This window comes from Aethalodelphis obliquidens, unplaced genomic scaffold, assembly GCF_003676395.1.
Source record: "Aethalodelphis obliquidens isolate GAN/ISIS:26980383/991018 unplaced genomic scaffold, ASM367639v1 scaffold7, whole genome shotgun sequence".
NCBI classification, from domain to species: Eukaryota; Metazoa; Chordata; class Mammalia; order Artiodactyla; family Delphinidae; genus Aethalodelphis; species Aethalodelphis obliquidens.
Window position 1 is genome coordinate 5,624,237 of NW_020837951.1, and position 27,302 is coordinate 5,651,538.

At 45.9% G+C, this 27,302-nt stretch overlaps 1 protein-coding gene across 6 annotated transcripts in view; it reads right to left on the reverse strand.

Moving 5' to 3' along the window:
- The window catches only part of FUBP3 (far upstream element binding protein 3), a 49,392-nt gene that overhangs the window by 14,859 nt on the left and 7,231 nt on the right, over positions 1-27,302 (reverse strand). For 3 of the 6 annotated variants that reach the window (XM_027104522.1, XM_027104525.1, XM_027104528.1), the window contains exons 2-9: positions 22,521-22,626; positions 11,730-11,763; positions 9,306-9,355; positions 8,880-8,951; positions 7,538-7,595; positions 5,242-5,404; positions 3,859-3,957; positions 1,047-1,151 (exon numbers count right to left, since the gene is read on the reverse strand). In XM_027104522.1, the coding sequence (XP_026960323.1) occupies positions 1,047-1,151; positions 3,859-3,957; positions 5,242-5,404; positions 7,538-7,595; positions 8,880-8,951; positions 9,306-9,355; positions 11,730-11,763; positions 22,521-22,626 (687 nt within the window). The remainder of the gene's footprint in view (positions 1-1,046; positions 1,152-3,858; positions 3,958-5,241; positions 5,405-7,537; positions 7,596-8,879; positions 8,952-9,305; positions 9,356-11,729; positions 11,764-22,520; positions 22,627-27,302) is intronic. The other 3 variants (XM_027104523.1, XM_027104527.1, XM_027104526.1) reach the window with 3 other exon arrangements.

Below are 27,302 nucleotides of genomic sequence, written 5' to 3' on the forward strand. Positions count from 1 at the left end.
TGTGTGTGTGTGTGTGTGTGTGTGTGTGTGTGTGTGTGTGTGTGTGTATACAATGATTTTTATCACAGTGCATTTCTGGAAATGATACAATAAAGCATTTTTTTTTCCTCTTAGGAAAAATACTGTGGTTGATGGCTGCATTCCTGTCCATTAAATGCATCCAACAGGTCTGAGACCTGATCAAAAATAGTTATAAAGATAGAGTAAAGTAAGAATAAACCTCATAGATAAAAGATTAAAAAAAAATTTTAAGATTAAAAATTTATCTTCCAAATTTTATGAAATAAACATTAATGTACCATACACATTGATTATACTATGGTCCTATAAAATGTTTTTCTTTTCCTTCACTCTTTTATTGTAGTAAAATATATATAACATAGTATTAATCATTTTAACCGTTTGTAAATACACACTTCAGTGGCATTAAACACACTCACAATGTTGTGTAACCACCACAGATGTCTACACCCCAAACCTTTTCATCATCCCCAATAAGAACTCCCGTGAAACCACAGTGCTTCCTTCCCCAGCCCCTGCTAACCTCTACTTTCCTTTCTGTCTCTATGAACTTGCCTATCCTAGGTGCCTCATGTAAGTGGAATCATGACAACGTTCATCCTTCTGCACCTGGCTTATTTTACCAAGCATAACGTTGGCAGGGCCCACCCTCGCTGTAGCCGACATCAAGGATGTATTTCGATCCCATTCCACCTCATCAGTAAAACAGGCTTAGGAGTTTGATACTATCACAACATAGGTCACCACGAAAACCTGGACTTGGGTCTTCATCTGGGCAGTGGGGTGCGCTTTGAAGCACAACCCCCAACCAGGGGGAACGGCCCCATTCCCTGAAATGCGTGCAGCTGGCGCTCCTCACTACAGCTGGCTGTCCCACTCCTTTCTCACACCCACCCTGTGAAGCCAGTGTACTAGGAGGGTTTTGCAGCTGAGGTAAGAGTTAAATAACTTGCTCAAGGTTAAAGAGCTAACAGAAGCGTGCCCTAAACCTTAAACTTGCCTACTAACCTGTAACTCAAGCATACCTCTATACTGCCTCCTCCCATTCGGGAGCTGAAATCACCGCGTACACCTCGAAAATCAGCTTGGTCTTTTTCTCGGATGATCTCTAATACCATTTCTCTTGCTTGCTGCATAAACACAGATAAAAGGCATTAAGGAAAACAAAATCCTGAAAAAAGACATGACACCAGGTGAAAGATCAAACACTCTTAAATTGGGCTTACAGCCTCAGGAGGTGCTCAGTGGGAGAACTCACTATATTATGTTACTATTGTTACATGGGACACGGGCAGGCTGCTACTGAGCAGTATATCGTGTATATCACAACTTAAATGACGTGTTCCTTACACCGTCCAAAATGTCCACACAGATAAGGGTCCACAGTCTTCTAAGCCACAGCTGGGTCAGCACATTGGTGCTGGGTCAGAACTTGATGACGGTCGCTCCACCGTATTTCTGACGTGCCATTTCTTTCTAGTGGGCAAGGGTGGGGTCTGAGAGCTCTGACAGTGGGCAGTTTCCATGGGAAGGAAGACATTAACAATGCATCCCATGGCAGAGAAGCTCCAGGGAGGGAAAGGGAAAAGGCCAGCCTGGGAGCCCGAAAATACCTCCTGGCACTGAGAGCTCGAACGTCTTACCAACTGGCAAGAGCCTCCCTCAACACCTGACTCTAAGGCGCATTCAGTGTCCTCACCCCCAAGGACGCACCTGAGTCAGTCCATCCCGCCCACGCCAGCACTGGCCCCCCAGGAGCCATGCTAAGGAGCAACCGCGCACAACTCAAGGTCATGTGAGAACTGAAACAGTCCCAGTTCTGGAAAAATCAAACCAAGCGAGAACAAGAAAAGCCAAAACAGCAACGTCTCACGACATCTGGAGAAACTGGAACATGGACTGACTATAATATGATGTTATGGGATTACCGTTATTTTCTTAGGCCTGGTTTTATAGAAGCAAGTTTTATTCTTAGGAGATACATACTGCAGGATTTGGAGGTAAAAACTCACAGTATCTGACGCTTACTTACAAATGGTAAAGCAAAAAACTAAAACATAAACACACAAACAAAACAGTAAGTAGGTTGAAGGTATTCAGATGTTCGCTACACTATCTTTTCAACTTTTCTCTATATTTGAAGTTTTACAAAATAAAAAGTTGGGAAGAGGGAAAAAAAAAAAGAAACTCAAAGAACAATATACCCTAAATACAGCAGACAGCTTCTTCATAATAAAAAACATGGAATACACAGTTTTAAAATAAAAAAAATACTGAAAACCTTTCTTTATAATAATTTTCCTGCAAATTCATGAAACATCAATGAAATAAGCTCTTTACCCAGGTATTTTTTCTACAAAAGACAAAGCCAAACGTTCCACTGGAGAAGGCAGGAGCGGAGGGCTTCTGGGAGGCAGGCTTTCTGTGTCCAGCCAGCTGTCCCCTCTGTCCAAAGAGCTCTACAACACACAGCAGAGGAGTCCCAGGCTGGACTGCGTGAGCCGAGTGAGGAAGATTAGGTGCAGTCTGTTTTTTTTTTTTTTATTAAAGCCCACCTGTTTACATCTAAAGAGGTTAGAAACTCTAGGGGACCTGACAGGGCAGTAGATAGTGAAGGGCTGCATTGCTGACGGGAACCTAAGCAAAGCAGCCACTGTAATCACCGGCCCTCAAACCTGTTCTAAAATCATTACATATAGAAACCTTGACCAAAAAAGAACTACCAGTGGTATCATTTGAGTTCAGCTGAACGACAGCATTAAGAAATACAGGAGGGGCTCCCCTGGTGGCGCAGTGGTTGAGAGTCCGCCTGCCGATGCAGGGGACACGGGTTCGTGCCCCGGTCTGGGAAGATCCCACATGCCGCGGAGCGGCTGGGCCCGTGAGCCATGGCCGCTGAGCCTGCGCGTCCGGAGCCTGTGCTCCGCAACGGGAGAGGCCACAACAGTGAGAGGCCCGCGTACCGAAAAAAAAAAAAAAAAAAAAAAGAACTACGGGAATTCTTTTGCCAGAGACTGGTGACCTCTGCTGGATCAAAGCCCCAAACCCCCTGCAGAGGGACAGCTGTCGCTGACGGGCCGGCTCACCAAGGTGTGTCGCTCTGGAGCTACTCTAAATGCGGCGAAGGTCAGGCAGGCTGCAGCAGGCAGAAAGAAGAGCGTTCGTGTCTCACGGGGACAGACACACTCCCACACCCACAGCGCACACACATTCCTGCTAATAGCCCAGGTGCTGGAAGATGGAGCACCTGGGTGATTTAGACCTAAGCCCCTGTTTTCAGCACCTGCGGTTGTCCTGAGGCTCACAGGATGCTTGCTACGAGGGCACACACGTGCCTTGTGTGGTACTGGCACCTTCGGTCACCTCCCACCTCAGCCAGTGATCTTGTAAAAATGGGTTGAGAGAACAAACAAATAAAAGCCAGAGGGAGACTGCATCTGAGCTGACCACAGCTCCACCTCGAAAACTGCATCTGATCAGAGCTGTGCCAGCCAATAAAACCTTCTGCGTTTACGGACAAGTTCTGTACGTGGGCTGCCCTGATGGCAGCCACCATCCACATGTGCTCTGAGCACTCTGAGCGCTGAAACGTGGCCAGTATAAATAAGGAACTCACTTTTTACTTAATCTGAACAAATTCCAACAGCCACGTGGCCAGCAGCTCTGGTACTGGGCAGCACAGCCCCATTCTTTGCATCACCAAACTTGGTTTGGGAAGACAGCTCAAGGAACACCCACCCAGTTTTATAATTTCTTGAACGACATAAAAGCTCTACAAGTACTACCAAGTGATACCGCCACACCCAGGACCTGCCTGACCCATGGTTTCTCTCCTACCTGTACTTTAAATGGGTCTCCGGTGATGCGCAGAGGCTTGTCGGCTCCCGTGGGCAACGGGCCGTCCTGGATCATGACCATCTTCACGCCTGCCCGCTCCTGTGAGGGCACACACACCGGTACAGCCCTCACCGTCAGCAAGAGGCACGCAGGATGGCACAGCTGCACGGGTCGGCTCGTGTCCACAGCGAGACATGCCCCACTAGCAAAGGCACTGCTCTCTGATCCGGCCCGTGAGGCTGGCCTCCGAGAATGCTGAGGTACATGCCATGCTTGAGGGCGTCCAAGCCTGACCGAGAAAACCGTTTCCCAAAACTCTCCTCCCTTTCCGGTCCTGGAATATCTAAATGTGAACGAGCTACTTTTACAAGATGCTAAGCACCGAGCTAGACAATCTATTTAACGTCACGTGGTCAGAGCTCACGCACAGCAACGGGAGGGAAGGGCCACCACTTCCTGACCTCACAGAGGAGAGCTCTGAGTAAGCTACTGAAGGCTCCAGAGCCGATGAGCGCGGCACCAAAATTTGGATTCTGGGACTCTATAAAGTCTGAACTCTTAGGAGTCCACGGCAGAATGCCTTCCACATCCAAGGACTGGGCTATACGAGAGCACACAGGCAGGCCACAACTCCGACCCGCAACTTTGAAAGCCCAGAGCTCGGAAAGAAGAGTTTGCTCCGAACTACATCTGGCAGCAAAACTAACCTGAACTCACGTGAGCGTACTTCCAGCCCTCCTCTCATGGAGTGTGACTGTTAGGTTTAGCCATGAAAACCTGCACTTGGTTACGGGATGCAGCCCCAAAACTTGCTGGGGGTATTAAACCTACAACACGTTTGGCCCAAGTGTCTCACGTGAGGGATTCTGGAGCTCAGAGCAGCAAATGTTCACGGAGCATTTACTCAGTGGCAGGCTCTGCACTAAGGGTCTCATGTAAATCACAATAACGGGTATTATTTTAGCTCATTACAACAGCGAGGCCGGCACCTCCCTGCTCTTACAGACGAGGACCCTGAGCTTTAGAAAAGTACACGAGCGTAACTCCGATCTCACCACTAACGAGCAAGAGTGCTCCTGGCTCAGGGCCCTGGCTCTGGACACAGGATTTTTATCTGAGAGTCCTAACAGGGCTTCATCGCCACAGTGGCTGCTGCCAGTTCACGGGGACCCCAGGCCTTGGCGTCACAGCTGGCATTGAGCCTGGCCACAGAAAATGTTCAGATCTGCAGAGGCACTCGGGCAGAGGTTTCGTGGGGAGCTCTGCAGCGTGGTGCACAGCCAGCCCGGCTGGGACACGCCAAAGCCGCACAGAACCTCCCAACCCAGGAAGATGGAGGAGGATGAGGGCTGTCGAGCGCCGCTCGGCCAAGGGCTCACGCACCTGCAACTGCTTTATTGTCTCCCCTCCCTTGCCGATGACCAGCCCCACTTTAGACGCAGGGATGAGAATCTCCTGGATCGTGCTGTTGCCGTCTATGTCATTATGAAAGCCAGGTCCATTCCGACAGCGGTCCACAATCTGTCCCAGGAGCCGTTTGGCTTGTCTTTGGGAGGGAAAAGAACCACAAGAGAGCCAGCATTAAATGAATGCTCTAGGCGCCCAGGAAGGGGAAACAGCACCGGGGGAACACGCGAAGGAGTCAAGGCAGCCCTCCATCCAGCTCCAGCTCCTGCCCTCACAACCCAGGAGGTCTCTGCCATCCGCCACGCTACTGGGCTGGAATTTAAAAGCAACGCACACCACAACAGCAACGTTCCAACACAGCCCCTCCACGTCTGCCCTCTGCTCGCGCTTGTGTCTCGCGTGCACGCCACAGACACGCCTGTCTCCGATTCGAATGTCAGCTGCTCTGGTGGCAGCTGTCTACCTTTGACCCCCTGCATCTCTTGCTGCTCCCCAATCCAGCATAACCCCTCTCACAGAGCATACGCTCGACAGATATTTGTTAAACAAGAGCAGGAGAGAAAGCAATGAGAAAGACGGGAAGAGAGAAAGCAAGGGTTAGTAATCATCATTTGAATTCTCAAACTCCAAATTTCTTCTCCATAACCAACCAGACTGCTCGATGACTTCTAAGCTACGGCTACAAATCACCAGTTTGGTTTCAAGGGGTGGGGAAAAAAGGAGGCAGATGCAGCTGTACAGTCATATACACCTGCTTTGTGCTTTCCATGTCAGACTGTCAAGAGCCTGCATTTCCCGTGGGATTTTATGCCGATTCACCTGGAGACTGGGGAGGGAATGGCAATGCTGGAACAGAACCACCCAGCCTGCCGAGGTCATCTGTTGGGCCAATTGCCTTTTCTGCACCAGAATTTCCCCTGGCTGTTATTTGCAGTATTTATTCTTTAAATCACCACATACAATCTATTTTGTGGTTCTTCGCGCAGGCTCAGTGGCCATGGCTCACGGGCCCAGCCACTCTGCGGCATGTGGGATCCTCCCGGACCTGGGCACGAACCTGTGTCCCCTGCATCGGCAGGCGGACTCTCAACCACTGCGCCACCTGGGAAGCCCTCGTGGTTCTTTTAATAGGGAAAAATTCAGCTACTAAACAGGCTGGCTATACTGCACACTGAAGAAAAAACTGTTTCCTCCTAAAGTTACAATCCCATTGCCTCCACTGCTTGGGTAGAAGAGGAAGCAGGAATGTTTAGAAGAGCAGGAAGAAAGAAGCGAATGGCAGGAAATAGATGTTGCCTTCTGCAGTCTTGAGCCTTTGTGTATCTTCTCAGTTACAGCAGCTTTTTAATATTTTGCTTGTGTACTACATTAACCTGCGTTGGAAGAAAAGTGCCTTGACTCCAGCAAAAGCATCCTGCTTGCCCTATAATGCACACCTGCCAGTGATATTTATTCTGGTTCACTGCTTGCAATGTTACAGCAGAACAAGAAAATTTAAACTCATCTAGACTCCCTGAGAAATGGAAACAATAAAACAGCCCTACCTACAGAGCCAGACATAATCTCAGCACTCCTGTCCCCAAATGCAACACTACTCGGTAGACTGAAAGAGGAAGGAGAGCAGACTCTACGTTAGTGCCTCCCCTTTCCCCAGGGGCTTCTTGGATTTACGAGGCCTGCATCTGGTACAAGGCTCCAAGCATGCGTGTACCAGGAGAGCAATGCTAGTCTTAAGGCTGCAGTAAGGGCCCAAAAGTCCAAACAGCCTCTGGTCAGTCCATATGGCCCTCTGAGTGGAGCAATGGCCACAAAGAGTAGATTCATCTGGTTCACCAATATCAGAAGGGCAACGGGATCAGCCCCAGGCAAGAGACCTGATGCCAGGATTCTCAGTGCTTCACAGAGTGAGAGGCTTACTGATCCAGACCTGCTCAGGTGAAGGAGACATTAACACGGAAGAAGCGAGTTAATGAGAGCATTCAGGCAGGGTGAAAGTACACTCTCGAGGACCTGGTTTATGAAGCAGATGTTATGACAGCTGTGAGAAATTCTGTGGGGTTTGAAAAAAAGGTGATACCTTATGTGTTTAAGGTAACAGAACAACTCCCCTGGCGTGGCAACCTCCCAGATCCTTCTCTAGGAAGCACCTGCTTTCGTGGCCAGATTGCCGCACAGATCGACAGTGTTCAGTAACAATTCTGCCCTTCCATTTCTCCCCATCTGGGGAAGGAGGAAGAAGAGTGAAAGGAAAAAGTAAATAAAATAAACTTACTCAATACTTTCTGGGGTTCCGGTAAGTACACAGGGCCTCTCTGGAATCCCAGAACTCTCTATAAGAAGAATCAAGAAGATGAGGTGTGTTGGTGGGCATCAGGCAACCGTGCACCTTCGCCTCTGTGTACGGACTGTCTCTCCGGGCTGGTTCCTAAACCAGCCCCACAGAAGGCCCGGCTCCCAGAGAAAGACAGCTTGCTTCCACTCGTGGAGAGAATATCAAGCTGGTAGCTCCACCCTAGATTCTCCAAATGAAAACAAGTCCTGCAGGGGAAGCTGGGAGGACGCAGCAGAGGTCTCTGAGTTGGTCCTGATTACCAGCCTCAGCTTCACATCTGACCCGCTTGCGTGCTAGTAAGTGCCAGTCACTCAACCCGCTGCTCCTCAGTCTGTCCATTTGCAGTGTAGTTTAATGGTTATCTGTCTGCAGTTCTGAGGCACACTCGTAAGGAGTTTAATGGCATGCACATCAGAGTTATGACCAGTAATTGCATGAACACTTCAAGAGAACAGTGACACCCACGTGGAACTGGTTCCAGGCCATTTGACAAGAGAGGAAAAAAATCTTACTTTCCAACACCACACACGACGCTTTATTTTGTTCCTAAAAACAACTGCCTCTGAAAACTCATATTCAAAAAAAATTAAAGAGAAATAGCTAACAGCAGTAACTGCTTTCAAGACACTGTACTAAGTATCTTTCAAAATGACAAACACTTCTGTGGTCGAATGTCCTCCAAATCCCATCCTCTGCTGTGGAAAGAGGTCAAACTCAGATGATGAAACTTAGAAACGAAAGTAAAAACTCTTCTTCCTCAGTCTGTCTCTCTCCATATCACATGGTCAAAATGCACCAGGCTGGGAAAGGTCCTGAGCCGTGTTTAACATGTGCTAATTTAGCCAGAACCTTCAGATGGCCTCTTTCCACAAAGGGCAGGGACGGTCTAATCCAGAGGAGCCGGCGAGCAGTCCCCAGGCATGAGCCCAGAGCCCCAGGTCTCGTCCAGGCCCCACTATGTCTGGCATAACATTCTGGTGCAGAAAACAGAGGTCCTAGACCAGCATGTGTTTGGGAGGGGCCACACCGGGCCCAGAGCTGCAGAGGGTCTCCCCAGAGGCCAGACGGGCGGCATCATCTCTGGGCCCACTTTGGCTCTGGTTTTTCTGGTTCTCAACTGGGAGGTCAGCTCCAAAAGTGCAAGGAAAACAGCAATCACATATACTTACCCAAGCCCCTAAACTTCTAAGCAACAAGCAAAGGTACTAAATATGAAAAACTCTGTAAAAAAAAGACTGATTTCTACCAAACTGAGATCTATGAAAAAAAAAGTAGTCCTTACCCGAGGCAATCTGAATTTTGCAACCAGATTCTGCTTGAATCCGTGAAATCTGCTCACCTCCCCGGCCGATAACTGAAACAAATTAAACAGGGTGAGAACATGCCCCCTTTATTCCATATTTAACTACACATGTGTGACAATTAATTCAGCAAACATTCACACTTGGCTCACAGCACAACAAATCAGGTTGGCCTCAGCGAGCCCACAGGAATTGCATGTGAAACACAGCCAACGACATGGGGTTCTCTAGCTGAAGTGGGGGAAGGGGGGACCCAGGGCCCAACCTTCCGGTCTCCCTGCAGTGCTCCGGGGCTCTAGAGAACATGATGTGCGGAGCATTCTACCATGGGTGACACTCCCACTGAGAGATTAAAATGAAAATAAGGAACAGAAATGAGGGAAAAAGTAGATAATGTGGATACTTACTAAATCCAACCATTTTATCAGGCACTTTGAATTCTTCTGTTATTACTGCCCTAAAAACAAAGAACATTTTGGAAAAATACACAGAGTAAAGAATTCTGCAGTCATTTTAGGTTCCCCAAATTTCCCATATTGGCAATGTTAGAAGATAAAGGCTTAAAAGAAATCATGCCAATCTGGCTCACAAGCCCACAACCATCCACAAAGACTGTCATCTAATGAACCCCTTGGTCCATCACTCCTTGAAGAGATCCAAGCCTCCCCTTTCCTTGTGTCAGAGGAGGAAACCTCTATTTTTTTCATTAAACCATCAACTAACTGCACTAACCACTGCCTTTTCTTCCTACAGCTACCCTCAGTATTGCTGAACACCTGAAGATCCTCTGGGGAGTGGGGAGTGTTTTAGACTTCTATTCAAGTCTCCCTAGATGAAGAGGGACAACTACTCTTCAATATTCCTCGTTTCCCAATCTTTTTATTGCTTTCTGGCCTCCCTCTAATTTATCTGCCTTTTAGGGTGAGACGTCCCAAATGGAACCGGTATCCAACCGAGGCCTAATCAGTGCTGACCAGTACAGAATAATTACCTTGCTTACTTGGCAACGTGCTTCTGTTAAATGCTACCCCATCCATTACATGTTTTTTTTTTTTTAAAAAAAACCAACTATTGCACTGGCTCTTTCAAACAACTCTTCAAATTTGCTGTATGGTGTATTGTGGACAATATCCAATTTGCCCAACACCCCAGAAAGCAATTAAATCTAAGCATTTACCTTAGGAGGAAGCTAAATGCAAGTAGTTTTTTTTTTTAAAAAAAAGGTAAGCATTTTTAAACATCTCTCACACTGCTGGATTTTTACCCATCATGGAAAGCAATGAATAAGTGCATGTTTTCGGGGAAAGTGCAGCACTTAGAAGAAATGCAGTATCATAAATAGCACTGCCACTGTATCATTCTGATGTGAGCAAACAGTCTTCTTGTGTTTACACCCTCAGATTACATATGCACAGGGATTATCTCTACCTCTTTATCCAAATTCACACCGAAATCAGGCAATTCCCAGCTTCCTAATCAGTAAGAGTGTGGCTGCTAATGCCAAGGCTCGGCTGGCCTAACAGTGCGTCGAACAATAGACGGGGGGTCCCTGTTGGGATGTTTCCTGATGGTAGTGAAGGGTAACAGTGCTCCTGTATGTGTAGCCGCCAGGCTGCTGCTCACACGCAGCACAAGCTGTCTACTCTCAGGAAACAGTACTGTGGAATTTACTAGAAGGGGTTCAACACCAGCACAACTCAAAACTCAGGCAGCTCCTCAGCCCGCAGGAACAATTTTAGCAGACTCTCTTTGAGGAAAAAACGTATTAGGATAAACTGCTTTGGGCTTCCTGGAAGACAAAGCTCTATTCTAAATGCAAGGCTGAAACTGGTCTAATGCACAAAGTACAAACATTGTGGAAAGTAAAATCCTGATTAACTACGGCTTTATAGGAAAGTTACATTTGATACTGACACAACCTCATTTCAATGACTATATTTCAATTCATTAAAAAACAAAGCAAACAAAGAAACAATAACTAAAAAACCCCAGAATAGATCTTTTGGTTATCTGATGCCTGGTGATTTCTAGAAACTCCTAAACATTTGCATAGAACACAAGAGGATACAACTGTATCATTGCTGGTGAACGTTAAGGATAACATGTTACAGTAACAAATACACAGCATAAAATTTCACCCCTTAGGGAAGAGAAGCCTTCCTGGCGGTTTCCTGTATATTTTATCCTTTTTTGAATGACAACATTGTGACCACAAATATTCCATCTTACAGACTGGTCTTTTTAAAGCCCAGAGGTCTTTGTCTCTCTCTAAATCCTCAGTGTTTAAGGGAACTCTGTGAGGGGAAACTAAGGAAGGGAGTCAACCGGGCAGCCATCCAAGGTTCTGCTGCCAGGCCTCTCACTACAGTGGGGGGACCTGGGCTCCCACCTCCCAGACCGTGATGACTGGAGCAACACAAGCTCCATCTTGTGAAAGCCCAGCAAGTCACACTTCTTCAGCACAGCTTTGCTCAAGCGAAGAGGTCAGGGTCCATAAAACAAATGCTGGGAAAACCATCCAGCCAGGAGGACAATTCTCACATTCTCTACTTTTAAATTCAACGTATGTGGGCAGAAAGAGCAGCGCCAACATCCCAGAAGTCTTCTAAGTTTACACAGGATAACGGCTGCGTTTTAATACCTTGTATTAGTTTATCCTTTCAGCTTACACTGTCTTGGAAAGGACTACAAAAAAAGTTGAGTCTTAAGGAAATCTAGCCCATGTTTTTTCACACTCTCAACCTCTGACTTTCTAACACTCTAGTACAGATGGCGGATCAATAAACAATTAGAAATGATCAATAAATAATAAAACATAACCCACTGCTTACCTTTGATGTACCAAGGCCCCTAACTGGTTACCTACTGTGGCAAAGAGAAAGAGAAAAGAAAAATCAAAGCATTAGCACGGATAAACTAACTTCATCCTTACACGAGTTCTTACCGTTTCGGGGGGGGAAGAAAAAGAAAGGCAGAAAGAAAGCAAACAGTAATTTAGGCTCAGTGGCTGAAATGACTGTGTTATATGATATGAAACAGGAGGGGACGTTGTGATCAACACAGTCTCTAACCCAGTGTCCAGCTGAACGCAGGATAAGAAATTGATCTGTGTGTCCACATGCTGAGAGGCCTGGGAGAAAATCCTGCTCGCCTAAATCCCTCTCTCTTCCTACCTCCCTCCTGCTTGGGATCCAAACTCAATGTAAAGACGGCGAGGGTCCCTTCTTTCTCTTTTGAAAACAAATGAGAAGATTTAACCTCCTAGCTCAGAAGCATTGTTAAAGACTGCTCCGTGGCAGCTGCAGTCACTGAGAAAGTGCACATATGTTCCCGCCGGCCATGCCATGGGGCACCCCCTCCGCTCTCCCTACCCTCTCAAGAGCATGAGCTTCTCAAGGAGAGGATCTGGCCTCCTCCCTCCCCGGGCCTTTTCGCTGAGCCACCACTGCCGTCTGTATACAGCGGACACTAAGAGTCAGCAACCGCCTTTCAAGCCCATTTCACAGAGACAACGGTGCCCAACAGGCTCTAATGATGAAAACCAACTCTGCAATCATATCCCCACAACACCATTTTATCTACGCTTTTTGTTCGTTTCTCCTCTTTCAGCTACTGATGAGTGTCTCCACCAGCCATCAGCAAAAAATGATTCTGTGGTGTTTCCCTTTTGGAAAATGCAGCCCAGGAAACACGGTCAGCAGACAACAAAAAAGTATAAATCCTAACTGTCTTATAAGGAATTGAATGAATCTTACAATATGCTAACAAGAGCTTTCAAAAATATGTCTCTGGGGAAAGTTATAAGAAGGACAGATATGCGATAAGTGGGGAAGGATCAATTACATCAACCTCAGAACAAAGACTGAAATGGTTTGACATCCGAAATCTAGGTCTCCAATATAGTCTTCTTTCTGCTTGAACTTAACCCTGTCATTCTCTGACCGGGGAGGAGCTGGTCATAAAACGACAAAGGAAAAGAAACCAGATCATGATGTTTTAAAAGAAGAATAAAAAGCACGGAGAAGCATGCTAGCAAAAAGTACACGAAGCTATTGAGTCAATACCTCATTTCTCCCGGATCAACAGCAACACAATGGTCTACAGCCAAAATATTGACATTACGTACTATTAACCTGCTTATCTCAGGGATAACAGAATTGTTTCTTTACTGAATCTTAAAATTTTCTTTTTGCATTTCCAGTTTGAATATGACAAACGCCCTCACCTGGGATAGGCAGTGTTCATGGTTCCCATTCCACGTGAAAGGTGGACACTGTGAGAGGGGACGCCCACACTTAGGGCAGTGGGTATGAAAACAACACACTGAAGGAGAAGGTCCACGACAGAGGGCTGCTGAGTGTGGCTGGCCCCGTATTTCTATTTAAGGGTCAAGCTCAGCTTCCCTGCTTACTGTCAGAATTCTTCTCTTACGGGTAAAGAATCCAGGGAAGACAGAGGAACTAAAATGTCCTGAAATGATGCAAACACAGAAGGGAGGTGCCCAGTCCCCAAACGCGGCAACGTGGCGGGACCTTGGCTCCTGGTCTCCTGTGCTGTTTGGTAAGAGGTGTCAAAGGGCTGATGATTTTCTGATATTTCAGCCAGAAAAGCCGCAGAAACACAGTCAAGGGCTACACTACCATAAAGAACTTCATGAGATTCACAAGAACATTCAGAGGGCTCGTGGTCAAAAGCCATTTGAAATTTTGTGCTCATCAAAAAAAGGAAATTCCTTTCTGTTGGCAAAGTACGTGTGACGGGTGTCACGCACACCGTATCATTTCTGACAGCCAACTGCTTTGCTGCCAAGTGGAGGTGCCTACAGAGATCGAAAATAAAAGTGCACACACCACTATCCCACAAATAGACGGACTGCTGAGAGCCACACACAGCACCGAAGAACGAAATCAAATTCAAATCCAGATCCAACTCTTTGAGCTGGTGGACTCTTAAGCGGGCAAATCGTCTCCCTCCTCCATGCAAGTGCTGTAGCCTGAGGCTGCAACGCCATTTAAAGTTTCATTCCCTTCGGAAACATTCCCATTTGATGCCTAAAAATGAAAACCAGCAGTTAGATGAGGGGCACTGGGCACTCATACAGCAAACCGCTAACGTCCGACTCCACGAATAGGGGCTTCTCTGCGTCTTCAGGATGAAAAGGGTCAGGCGAGGGAGGCAATGGCCAACGCCTATCAAGCTCAATTTATGGTAACTACCGTCATTTACTGTAAAAAAGGAAAAGTGCTGAATAAAATCAGTCCTATTTCCTGTTAATGGCACCTGCTGGTCGACCATGGTTCAGCCTGCCTCCAAAGTTCCCCTCGGCGCAACACGCGCAGGTGTGGTTCTCATGTATCCTGCGCGCCATGTAATGGAAGGCCGCCCGGGCGATGGGAAGATGAGCTTCCTAGAGAAAATATTCACGCTACAATATGAGAAATCCTTTCTGAGGAGTAACCCTCTGCCAGTTTCAAGCATGATCTTTGAAAAAAATAAGGCACTGGACACATTTTTTCCCCATTAGTGAGGAGGAAAAAAGTCTCCATTTTCTTCCCCCCAAAGAAATGCTATCAAAATATCACTGGCGAACGCACCCAGCTTTATAATACACAACAATCTTAACGGTTACCCCCTCCCACTCGCCTTCAAAAAAGCTCAAGGGACCAAAGCGTCCGTCATCCCAGTGCAGACAAGACCTGGGATGCACAGAGCAGCAGACCTGCGGCAGGTGAGCAGGCAGGTCCGGAGAGGAAGTACCGGCAGTTCTTATGTGACCCATGACCAGCAGAACAAAGCAATAAACCAAACCTTCCTCTTCAGCCTCTGAACACAACCCTCCTGCGCCCGTGCTTGGATTCCAGTCTCCTCGACTCTTGACCGATGCCTTTCCAAGCCCCGGTTAAGGTCAGTGAGACTTGCAGTCAGCTGCAGGGACGTCTGCAGTTTCCAAGGCATTTTTAAAAAGCTTTTCTGCCAAGGACAATACGAAGGCTTCCTGTGTTCTAAGGCAGCAGCCCCCATCCCAGAGCCACAACAAACTGACACACTTAGCTCAGCTCTAAGTCCCTAGACACATAATCTCTAACTCATTTGGCAAATTATTATTTTTTAAAGGTGAGAGTAAATCCAAGTTTATCTCAATAATGTCACTTCCACTTGCAGCTGACACGCTCTGCGAGGGGAAGAAGACCACCACTAGCTTCAAAGGGCGCTCCTCTAGGTGCCTCACCTGCAAGAACCCACTTAGTCCTACAAGAGCCCTGCGAGGCAGATGCTGTCACTACCCGTCCCATTTGACCGATGGAGGCGCGATCACACCCAAGCCCTCAGAAAAGGGCACAGGTGAGCGAGTGCCCGTGCCCACGTGACCTCTGAACCGTCATGCCTTTCAGGCGCTGGGCACTGTGCCGGGTCCTGGGCGTGAAATGGTGAACGAGGTCATCTTTGCCTTCAAGGTGAGAGTCTCATGGGGAAAGCAGCAACCTACCCTGGTCTCCAGGAGTGCAGAGGTGTTAGGAACCCCACCTGCACCCCTCCCCAGTTCCAGTGCCCACCCAAGGGTCTCAGGAGAAAAATTAAGAGGAAAAATAAAGGGTATGATACTTGTTTACAGTACTGTGCCTTATTTTCATTTCATCCAGCGGCTATGAAATCAATTTAGGGGGTCATGACCAGCTTTATTAAAAATGAAATAGAAAACTGAAGGGACCATGGATACTAAGGATACGTATTTCATAAAGTTTTAATTTCAATTACACACGTGATTTTAGTATGTGTGTAGTCACTAGTTCTGATGGAGGGAGATATGAGTATTTCTTACATTGTAAGTAGTACTTTAAAAGTGTGAAAATCACTTCTTACGATCCTGATGATAATTTCATGAGGTAAATATGGTCTCCATTTTACAGGTGAGGAAACAGACTTAGAGAAGTAAAGCAAGCTGCCCAAAGCCACACAGCTAATACCACGCAGAGCTGGGATTCAAACCCCAAACTCAGACTCTGGAGTCTCCATTCTCAAGCATTCGCTATTACAGCATATGAGACAGGGACCCAGTTTCAAGTCTTCCTTCTGCCACTTATCAGGTACCCGCCCTTGGTCAAACCACTTCTCCAGACACCTCTACAATAAGGAGTTCAGGCTCCAGGGCTCCTTCCGGCCTCTTCTTATTCTGTACGGGCCCTCCCACCACTCCATCTCTAAACCCTGGCGATCACTAATCTATTTGCCGTTCCAAAAATGTCATGTAAGTGGGATCATACAGTATGTAACCTTTTGGGGTTGGCTTTTTTCACTCGGCGTAATTTCCTAGGGATCCATCCAGGTGGCTGCAGGTATCAACAGTCTGTTCCTTTATACTGCTGAGTGGTATTCCATGGAGACCATGGAGGTACCAGGTTGTTAACCAGTCACCTGCTGAAGGACATCTGGGCTTCAGTTTGGGGCTATTATGAATAAAGCTGCTATGAAGATGTGTGGGCAAGTTTTTGTGTCAACACAAGTTTTCTTTTCTTGGGGATAAATGCCCAGGAGTGTAACCGTGGCCTGAATGGTAAGTGCATATTTAGTTTTGCAAAAAGCTCATCAAGGGGCTTCCCTGGTGGCGCAGTGATTAAGAATCCGCCTGCCAATGCAGTGGACACAGGTTCGAGCCCTGGTCCAAGAAGATCCCACATGCCGCGGAGCAACTAAACCCGTGCGCCACAACTACTGAGCCTGTGCTCCAAATCCCGCATGCCACAACTACTGAAGCCCACGCACCTAGAGCCCGTGCTCCACAACAAGAGAAGCCGCCGCAATGAGAAGCCCGCGCACCACAACGAAGAGTAGCCCCCGCTCGCCGCAACCAGAGAAAGCCCGCACACAGTCATGAACCCCAATGCAGCCAAAAATAAAAATAAAAAATAAATAAAATTTAAAAAAAAAGCTAATCAGGTGGTTTTCACATACAGCCAGGGTCAAGAACCACTCTGGGTCATATATTCCCTAAAAGAATTTTGAAAAACTATGAAACCCTTTTGATTCGACAATTAAGTTATTCTCCTAGGTTAATGGGTGCAAATAACACATCAGGTATTGCACGTGGCTTCAGTTATAGCTCTGCTGCAACACTGATACTGCAGATTTAGCTCACTTGTTTTCATGGAAGATGTCTACGATTTCATCTACTTGGCTAAGCCAACTGTCAAACCAACCAGTCAGATCATACTCTGCCAGGAAAAAAAACTCACTTCCCTTTTCCAACTCACACATGTGTTAATATGCACTCACGTGACGACAACTCACTTCTGAATTACAATCCTAAAACGGACGGGTCAGGTGGAGGGGAGGAGGGGACAGCGTGAGCCTCTGCCATGAGCTGTTACCTGGATAAAATAAAAATCTTCTTACCAAGACTCTCATGCTTTTATCGTCTTGGGATTCCCCACTCAGGATCCCGGACTCACCCCTCTTGAGGCAGTTGAGGATTTCACCGCTCTTGGTGACAAACCGCCATAAACTAAAGAAGGGTGACGTGAAAAGGGGCGTGGAAAGGAGAAGGCCCACGTGGCATCCCCAGCAGAGACACAATTCTCAGAGAGATCCATTTTAGGGGAGAGGGTGCACAGAAGCGTAAGAGCTGGAGAAGGATCCCGTGAACCTGTCCACACCCACCTAATCCTGGGAGGACATCATGCACCCCGGCTTGAAGTCTACTGCTTGACAACACCCCTGATTTACTTTCCCTACTTTGTAAAAGGCAGATCTTCCCCCACCCCCTCCAACCCTCAGGGACCGGGTTTTAGTCTTGGCTCTTCACCCCTGCAGCATCATTATTACCCTCCATACAGGGAGAGTATGAGCATCTCTGAGATGCACTTTTCTCTCTTCCCAAAGCAGAGGCTCTGGCCCTTGCAGGATCCTGCCTGAGGTGGTGCAGGCTCCGTGCCTGCAGCTGCACGGACGCCCCTGCCACGCAGCTGCAGGCACACTGGCCCTCGCCACTCCCGAGCACGGGCACCTCTCATCCCCCTTCTCTCTCTGAAAGTCTGGAATTTAAAACATTCTTTCCTCCTCACTCTTTTTTCCTCCTTCTCCTTGCCCTATGCCACAAGTGCTGAAATAAAACTTGCAAAGGACCATAGAGATATTCTATTCCAATCTTCCTGTAAATCATTCATTTGGTAGTACCCCTAAAAATTCTCCTTCCTTCATTCCACAAGAAGACCAGAAAGTGTGGTAAAGCTAAGATGGTATTACGTAAGTATCAAAGTCTCTGGTAGAAAAGACAGGCATATTTTCAAAGTCACTAGCATAACACTCCCCGCCCCCCAACCCCAACCCTTTGCAATGGCAGGAATGGAGCTTTATTCACCCGAAGTTCTGATTTTGGTGCCACTCTTTACAGATTAGACAGGAAGAGAGTGTGGTCTGTTTGAACTAAAAGAGCTCAAGGGGACGTGATTACCTAAAACTCTCCCAGAGTAAAAAAAAAAAAAACTGGAGAAGATGCTTTCATTGTCCCTCGAAATATGGCGGGGACAATGGGAAGAGTGCCTTTTCCATCTGTCAACCAGCTCTACGTAAAGAGTAGAAACCACTTGTTTTCTCCAGCAGTCAAGACAGAGAGTGGAACCTGAGACAAGGAGATTTGTTTAAGGAAATTAGGGAAGTGGGGACCCTCTGTACACCTTCCTAACTGACGATTAAGCAAGTATTAGCGTTAATCATTTGACAAGGCTGATTTGAGATCAGAGGTTGGCAAACTACGCCTGAGGGCCAGCTTTCCACTTCTGTAAACAACCAGTTATTGGGACACAGCCATGCTCATTTGTATACGTACTGTCTAAGGCTGCTTTCGAGTGCCAATGGCAGAGCTGAGTGGGTGGGACGGAGACCATACGGCCTGAAAGCCTAAAATATTTACTACGTGGCCCTTTAAGAAAAAGCCTGCCAACTTCTGATTTAGATTAAAGTTAAACTTGCATTTCTACATCAGTGAGCTAATACTACTCTCTTAAATCTGGAGCTTCCTTTTCACACAATTTCCTAAATGCTATCACAGGATACACGGAGGGAGAACTCAGGTATCAAGCATTTATTCACTCACTGCATGAGGTAGGTAGGGAAATAAACTGTCTTTATGATCATGGCACGTGGAATCTGGTAGGAGAGGGACGTGACGTCCCGTCACCTGCAGAATAAAGAAGATGAAATGCGCCCCAAGGAGGGGACAAGTGAACTGCTGATGAAGTTCAGAGCAGAGTGCCATTTATTATTTCCCGATGAGGTGGGCGTGTGAGAACGGGAGGAAGAGGGGGAACAGGGAGGGAGGGAGGAGTAAAGGGGACAAAGGAAACGAAAGAAGGGAGGGGCCACCCTGAGAGGGCAGGCGAGCGGGGCACTGAAGAAAGTCAAAAGGTGAGGATGAGAACAGGTTGCCAGGAGGGAGTCACATCACATCCGAGACTGAGCGTGAGCTGGAGTCAGTCAGGTAAAGGGCTGGGATGGGGGAAGTGTCTCTGGAAGAGCAAAGAGAAGGAAGCTGACTAGGCCGCTGCAGAGCGCAGAACGGGGGAGCGAGACTGGAAGGGCAGGAGGCGGTGGCCAGGTTAGGAAGGGCTGGGCCCCCCGGTTACCGGAAGCTGCCACAAGTCATAGAGCAGAGGGATGGAACTGGTTCGATGGGCTCCAGCAGAAGCATGAAGAAAGTACTGGATGGAACCACTGTCACACCAAGACCAGCAGGGAGCTTCTCGAATCCGTAGGGTGCACCTCAAAAACCGTGAGAAAGCGTGGGTGCCAAGACGGAAGACGCTGACAGCGAAAATGACCTGACCCAGAGGGGGAGGGCAGCAGGATGACTGCTCTTCCCAGATCAGGGACCGAGGCAGGCTCTGGACGCTGGGTGCAAAGCTCCTGCTGGGTTCCAGGTGAGCTCATGAACTGGCAGCTTGACGGACAACTCACCACTGCCTTGGAACACAACTAACCCAAATCGCTTTCTACATCAGAACACAACGAACTCAAATCGCTTTCCTCCTGTTTTACTGCCTAGCACTTTAAAAAATCCTCCCATTCATACACGTGTTTGCACATCTCCATGTCCTGAGTAAGCCCTATGTTAAGGTTCTTTATGGTTGACTTAAGAGTTGAAGTACCTTTAAACAGACCCAAATAACACCTCCAAAAACTTCTAGGGGACTGAACTTTAACCTCCCAGAGGTCAAAGAACCTGGCTTCACGGGAAAGTTTGCAAGTTCATATTGCTAAAGAGGTGATCTGATGAATGTCCCTCAAAAAATCCCAAGCCAAAACAAACAAAAAACTGCAGAGCCCTCGGAAATCTTTATTGCTAAGAAAAAAGTGCCGGCATTCCTGCTTGTTGTTCGTCTCTGCTTTTCTAAACTTTCATCTCACAAACAGCAAGCCTGTGACCCTTAGAAAGCTGTTGGGTAAACACGAACATCACTTTCCTTGACAGGGTCTGTTTATCCACATATTTATTCAAGAGAACAGAACTGGCCCAGTGACCTCACCCCTGTCAGGAGACAACTGACAAGAGGCTGGGGCAGGCCCCAGATGCCCAGCTCTCCTTAAGGTCCACAGCAAATCTCAAACTCTACACAAAGAGACCAACTTGGAGAAAAACAAACAATTTGTGTAATTCTGTTATTTAAACAGAAGAGAGGATTAACTTTATCAAACCGTTATGTAGAACGTAAAAGGCCTGAGAGAAATTTCTCATACTTCAAAAACAGTCTGTCGTCATGGTAAAACACAGGCCTGGGGATGACAGGAGACGCGGTTCAAGGCGGAAAGGGTCTCCCTCGGTTCTTTCCTACTAAAGGAGACTTAATATTTGGGGGGAGGAAAGAGAAAAAGTGTATTTATTCTCTAATCACAAGAACTTAGTCCCCCAAAATGCAAAAAATTATGGTTCTCAAAAAAAAAAAGGTGACGATACACATATAATAATGAACTGGAGTTTCAAGTGAGATTCTGGACTTACTGGTGACTTAACGAGCAACATTCTTTCAAATGGGTGTGCAAAGGATTAATGGGAGAAAAAAAGTCTGCAAGATGCCAGAGGTTTCATTTGCAAATTTTCAGGCATTCATTATGCAAAGGACATAGTGATACTCTTCTCTGTGGGCACAAGTTTTACACTTCAACTCCACGCGGTGGGTGAAAACAAGGCTGAGAGTTGTGGAATGTATTGATCTCAATTTCTGGAAATGGTGGGCCAGAGAGACACACTGTCCATTAATGAGACATATGCTCAGAGCCAGACAACTTACTGTTATTTTTATATTGATGTCCCATAAGAGGAACTGAAACATGATTGCCCCGAAAAGGTAAAAAAGGTTGCTTTGCATGACAGCTTTTTGCTAAGGCAAAAATGCAGATAATACAATCACTCATGTTTGGTCTAAGAAATCACTAATGCCAATCAAATATAAGATGATCACAAGATACCGTTTCAGAGTAGCAGTGTAAATGTTCCCCTTAGTTCCAGTGGCCCTGTGGTAGATTTTCTGTGAGTGACCATAAACATTAATAATTTTTTTAAATAGACAAGAACTTTTATACCCAAATTGCGGGTTGTTCCATTAAAATCTGCACCGTGTGAGTCTATATAATTATTCCAAAAAGGTTCCCACTTACAAAAATGATGGCAATCTCTCTTTTAGAATCTCCAAAGAGACCAGAGCAATTAGTCATGCCAAACTACATTTTTTCTATGAACATAAAACATGCACTTTTTTTTGGGAAAGGAGATTACAAAATATATACTGTTGTATACCTTGACTGTTTTTCACTTAATAAGGTATCACAGAAATATGAGCACACATACGTGGCTGGGTACATATGCAGATTGAGGACAGGAAGAGAAGACACTGGCCCACCCACTACGTGCATATTCACGTGCCGTCTAGTGTATTTCAGAATCCCTTTTACAGAGCTACTTTGTGGGAGATGAAATATGATAAAGGAAGTCCAAGTTCTCTGCAGAAACACACCTGATACTCTTTGCCGAAGTGCTGGTAACGACGCACTTCTAAGTGGTCTCAAATTCTTTTGGGGATGAGTAGCGTATATCAACAAACCAATGAAATAAACGAAGAATGAGTGAAAGAAAAATGGATGCTGCTAGAAAGAGCCTGTTATAAATGGGAATGGTGGAAAAAACCCAGCAGATAAACTGAAAAAAGGTCATCACTCCCCTTTCCTTTCTTTAAGGTCAGTACGTAGCCACAGCCTCCACAGAGCCATGCACCAAATCCCAGCTTTTCTTTGGAGAAAAGTGGGAACTTCAAGTCCCACGTGTGCACTGAGGAAGAGCTGAGGGCTAAATCAGGCAGAGCTCTCGCGTCAGTCCAATCATTTCCAAGCTGATGCTCGGAGACTGTCTTTTACCTTACAGCCCAGCCGAAAAGACTTCCCGTGTTATCAAGGCAAGTAAGAACTCAAAATACCGTAGAACTGCTGAGGAAAATCATCTTAAATACTTCCCCACAAGCATTCTTCTTCAGAGAGTGACGCTGGAGAAAGCTGTTAAGGAAATGGCTGACACAGACTCCAACTTAACTGGCAGGTTCACTACCACCTGAAAGGCAAAGGTATTTACAGCAACTTACCTCCATCATCCAAGGGCCGTTTTTGTACTCCATAGCCATACACTGAGGGGTCCACTAGAGGTGTGGAATTATTCAAGTGAGGAATTGAATCAATTTTAGCAGCAATCTACAGAGAGAATCAGATTTAAATACTCAGTAACAAATCATGGCTCCATCGAGGGAGAAAGACAAGAGTCTTCTTTAAAGGGCTGTTACCCCATTTCTCCCCCCGACGGAGATTAACGTAAAGCAATGTTGTGACAGGACATGGACTCTGCACTATTAACTGAGTTCCCTTTTGGTCTTAGTAATAATGTGTCTTTAGAAATGATACTTCCAAAAATGTGTCTTCTACAAGCAGATTTTCAAGTCATCACTTAAAATATAGGTATACCACATTTTAAGGAAAAAAGCAGGCCAAGAATATGAAGAACTTTGTTCAAAAGGTTTCAGCACAGGATTCCCTTAAGGAACAAATTCCGCAGCAATATTTAAAAGGCCATGTTTGCTCAAATGTTGACAGCTCTTTAGGTATATATTCGTCCTATTGACTTTAACCCCTATAAAGTGATGATGTGATCTACAGAAACGTAAAACAACAGGCTGCTCTTCACTGGAAGTTCAAACAGCAGGGGGATGACCATCTGTCCAGACTAGTTTGGAAGGATTCCTGTGCTGGAGAAACCGAGATAACCTCTGAGAGCTATTCTAACTTCTAACATTCATCATCAAAGAACAGAACATAGCTATTCAATTTTTCCCCTAGAAACAAATGCTATGTAGAGCTTCCTACACTTATCTGCTTTGTTTCCATTAGGAATTAAACTTGATTTTCACAATAAATTAACTCTCTGATTTAATCGAAGGAATATTTACAACTGGTCTTGATGTTAGTCCCTCAGTTAAGCCTAACAAGCAAGGGTGGATTAAGGGCAGCCAGCAGAGATGTCCCAGACCTGTGTCTTCAGTGGTAGTTTTCCTGAGGTTGTCCAAATGTGCCCAGAATTCTGAGACTTTCTGGGACCAACATAAATTAAACAAATAAACAACCAAAGACAATCATGATACTGAAAACCTAAGGCAGAATTTAAATGTCAGGTATCCTGGGTCAGGTCTCGTCCTTTTCATTTCCTAGTTCTGCGGTGTTGGGCAAGTCCCCTTCCTCTCTGCCTAAGATCCTCTGGGTATAATACCATCTGCTTCATAGTTTTTGAAGAGATAACAACATTCTCTGAACACAAAGGAGCTCTGTACACGGGAAAGATACCAGCCCTTCACAAATACCAGGGCTGTAAAAGAAGGCCACTCACCCAACAAGTGCTGAGTGTCTATGTCCTGGGCTCTGCAGTGAACAAGAATAAGCAGGTCCTTACTCTCCCAGAGTCGGCAGTCAGTGGGGAGTCACAGGTACACAAGCTAATCAGTAAACTGATCATTTCAGCTGGTGATAAGCATGATACTAATAAGAGAAGACAAGGACATACAGAGTCCTCAGGAGAGCTACTTTAAACAGGGTGATCAGGGAAGGCTGCTGTGAGGTGAGATGTGATCTGACACCTAAATGATGAGGAAGAGCATTCTAGGCAGAGGGAACAGCTTGTACAAAGGCCCTGAGGCAGGAGAAAGCTTGATAGGTAAGTTGACGTCACTAGAACAGAAGGAACTAGATGTGTTCCAAGGGGTGGGCAAGGGCAGTTCACACAGGGCTTCAGAGGTCATGGGAAGGGGCTTGGATTTATTCACTTATTTATTTATTTATGTTTACGTATGTATTTAGCTGCACCTCGCAGTTTGCAGGATCTTAGTTCCCTGACCAGGGATGGAGCCTGTGCCCCCCTGCAGTGGAAGCATGGAGTCCTAACCACTGGACCACCAGGGAATTCTGGGGCTTGGATTTTATATGAAGGGTGATGGAAAGCAACTACAAGGCTTAGTAAGGGGAGTAACCTGCTGAGTTATGATTTAAAAAAATGCCCCTGGACAAGGAAAATATCAATAGATTCTAAGGGGACAAGAGTAGCAGGACCATTTAGGAGGTATTCTAGGCCAGGAGTCAGCAAACCCCAGCTGGTGAACTACCTGCTTTGGTAAATAAAGTTTTATTAGAACACAGCCACACCCATTCACAGAGATCATATGGTGTGCAGAGTGTGTGTGTGTGTGTGTGTGTGTGTGTGTGTGTGTGTGTGTGTGTGTATATATGAAATTTACTACCTGAACTTTTTTTTTTTTTGGCCACACCACGCGGCTTGTGGGATCTCAGTTCCCCAAAAAGGACTGAACCTGGGCCCTTGGCAGTGAAAGCGCGGAGTCCTAACCACTGGACCACCAGGGAATTCCCACTATGGACTTTTGAAGAAAATGTTTGCCCTGTCTAGGCTACAGATGGTGGTAGCCTGGACAGGTGCTTGTTGAAAAACACTATTTTAAGTTAAATAATTAAAATACTAAGACTGCTGATAGAAACCCCATCTCTTATATTCAAATTTCAAGGCAAGTGGGCATTTGCTCTAAAACAGAATACTGTATAAATCTCGCCTAACAGCATTCTACCACCAACTTTCAACCTTGCTCTCTGTATGTGATTTGGATAAACTTGTGGAGGTTGGTTACTTACTTAAGATGCAAAACTTATCTTTAAGGACTCAGCTCGGGAAGCAGGCAGATTAAAAGGTGAGAACACTGCAGTGGCTTATGCCCCACCGAGACCCTTTCGTCTGCCCAATAAACTGAGCAGTAAATGGCCAATGTGAGGGTTTTCAAGATTACTGGCCCAGTTGTCTGTTTGAAGACAGACCAAAACATTGGCAAGAGACAGTAACGACGACCCCAAAACACAAGAGAAAAGGTTATGGTTATCAGTGGAGTCCCCCAGTAGTGTGCATGTCAGATCACCCTCAAAGACAGGACCCTAAATGTAAGCTCTACATATCTGGCACTCTCTCTACCCTCTTCTGATGAGACCTCTTAGCTTCCAGACCTCTTCCCTCCCTTCCAAATTAGCTCAGATGTCATGCCTGAGTCCTTGGCGTTCCTTATAGTTTATATGGTATGTTTCATATACTGCTGGAACGTAATTTTTTTCCCCAAAGCTGATATGCCAGAAGTGTCACAATAGTTTTCTATTCCTAATTTTGATTAAATCAACATGCGACCTTCTAAAATGTGACTGAGGATTTCAGATTTGTTTTTAAATCATGTTTGCCTCAGGTTATCTATCATTTGGGAAATTTTCACTAAGAGAAGAGCATTACAGGATAATGGTTAAGAGGTGTAGCTCTGAAGTCAATAACTGCATTTGAACTGCGGCTAAACAAATGTTAGATGTGAGTTTAACGTTATAATATACAATTATACCATAACTTACATTGATATCACATTATATATTACAATATGCTATAAAGAAACAATATTCCTTTATTCATACAAATGCAGCCTTGTTCTAAGACATGATTTTAAACGCCTACTAAAATAATGAGTTAAAATTCAATGAGTGCTTACTATGTGTAGGCACTCTGCTAAGAACATTTTAAAGATGCTATCTCATTTATTCGTCATGATGATTCTTTAGGAGGTTAGTATTATTATTTTCACTTTAGGACAAGGAAAAGTGAAGCTCAGAGAGGCTGAGTGACCTGCCCAAAGTCACACATCTTATAAATGGCAGAAACAGCATTGAAGCCCAGGCCTGCCTGACTCCAGAGTCCATGCTACTGACCACAGCACTAGGCTAACTCTCTTTCCTCCACCTAATACTTTCTTAAACATAGTCACTTCCCGAGGACTTAAAACCTAATGATTTCCAGTACACAGAAGTAATTCCTCACGTCCATAACTGACCATTCTGAACAGTAGCTGCTTAAGGGAAGTGAGGTACATTTTCAGTTAATAATGGTGTGGGCCAGAAAATAGTCACAGAAGCCACGATATTCCAGGAAAACCAAGGCCACTCCACTGCTTATCTGAAAGCAAGACCCTGAGGGGACGCTGCTACCGATTTCCTGCTACTTGATTCACTTTCCCCCCTTTCTGGGGGGAGGCAGCAAGAATGGGTTACCTCACTACCTGTGCTACTTTCAGCACAGCTAATAGATGAAATATAAATCAACATCACAGACATTTAACCTCCACTGCCAGTAGTCAGTGGAAACGTGGAGGAGCGGAGCACTGGACCAGGAATCAGTCAGGAGTCCTGGCTGTCCAGCTGGCTCTTCCGGTGTACGACCTTGGGCAAGACCTTCAGTGGTCTCGCTCCCTGTAAAATGCAGGGATGAACTAAACCAGTGTTTTCTAAAGAGTACAAAGCAATTCGGGGAGGTGCATGGATGAATGTTCAAAAATATTTTAAATAAATCTAAATTTAAAATGATTTTAAAATACAAAGTAAATAGAATACTGAGGGTTCACTGATATGACAAAAGTCATAATAAAGGTGGTACACGATTCACTAACGTCAGGAAACGTGGCAATTACTTATTCCCAGTGCACATCTTTAAGTTTTGTAATCAGAGTAGCTCACCCTATAAACCCGAACAGAAAGCTGTGAATATTTCCACAACTTCACATTTAATAAAACTTTACACTAAATGGAAACAGGCAAAGCTATCTGAATGGCGGCAAGTCATCCACACGCTGATTGGGTCCATGTCATTCAACATAGTCACTGTCGATTCTAAAGCAGAGGTGAGAGCTCACACCACCACTTAGGGAGGAGGAACCCAACCTGCCTCCCTGGAACCTCTGCTCTAAAGTCACCCAGGGTGGCCCCGCCCTGGCGAATTGACAGACTGGACTGAAAGTCTC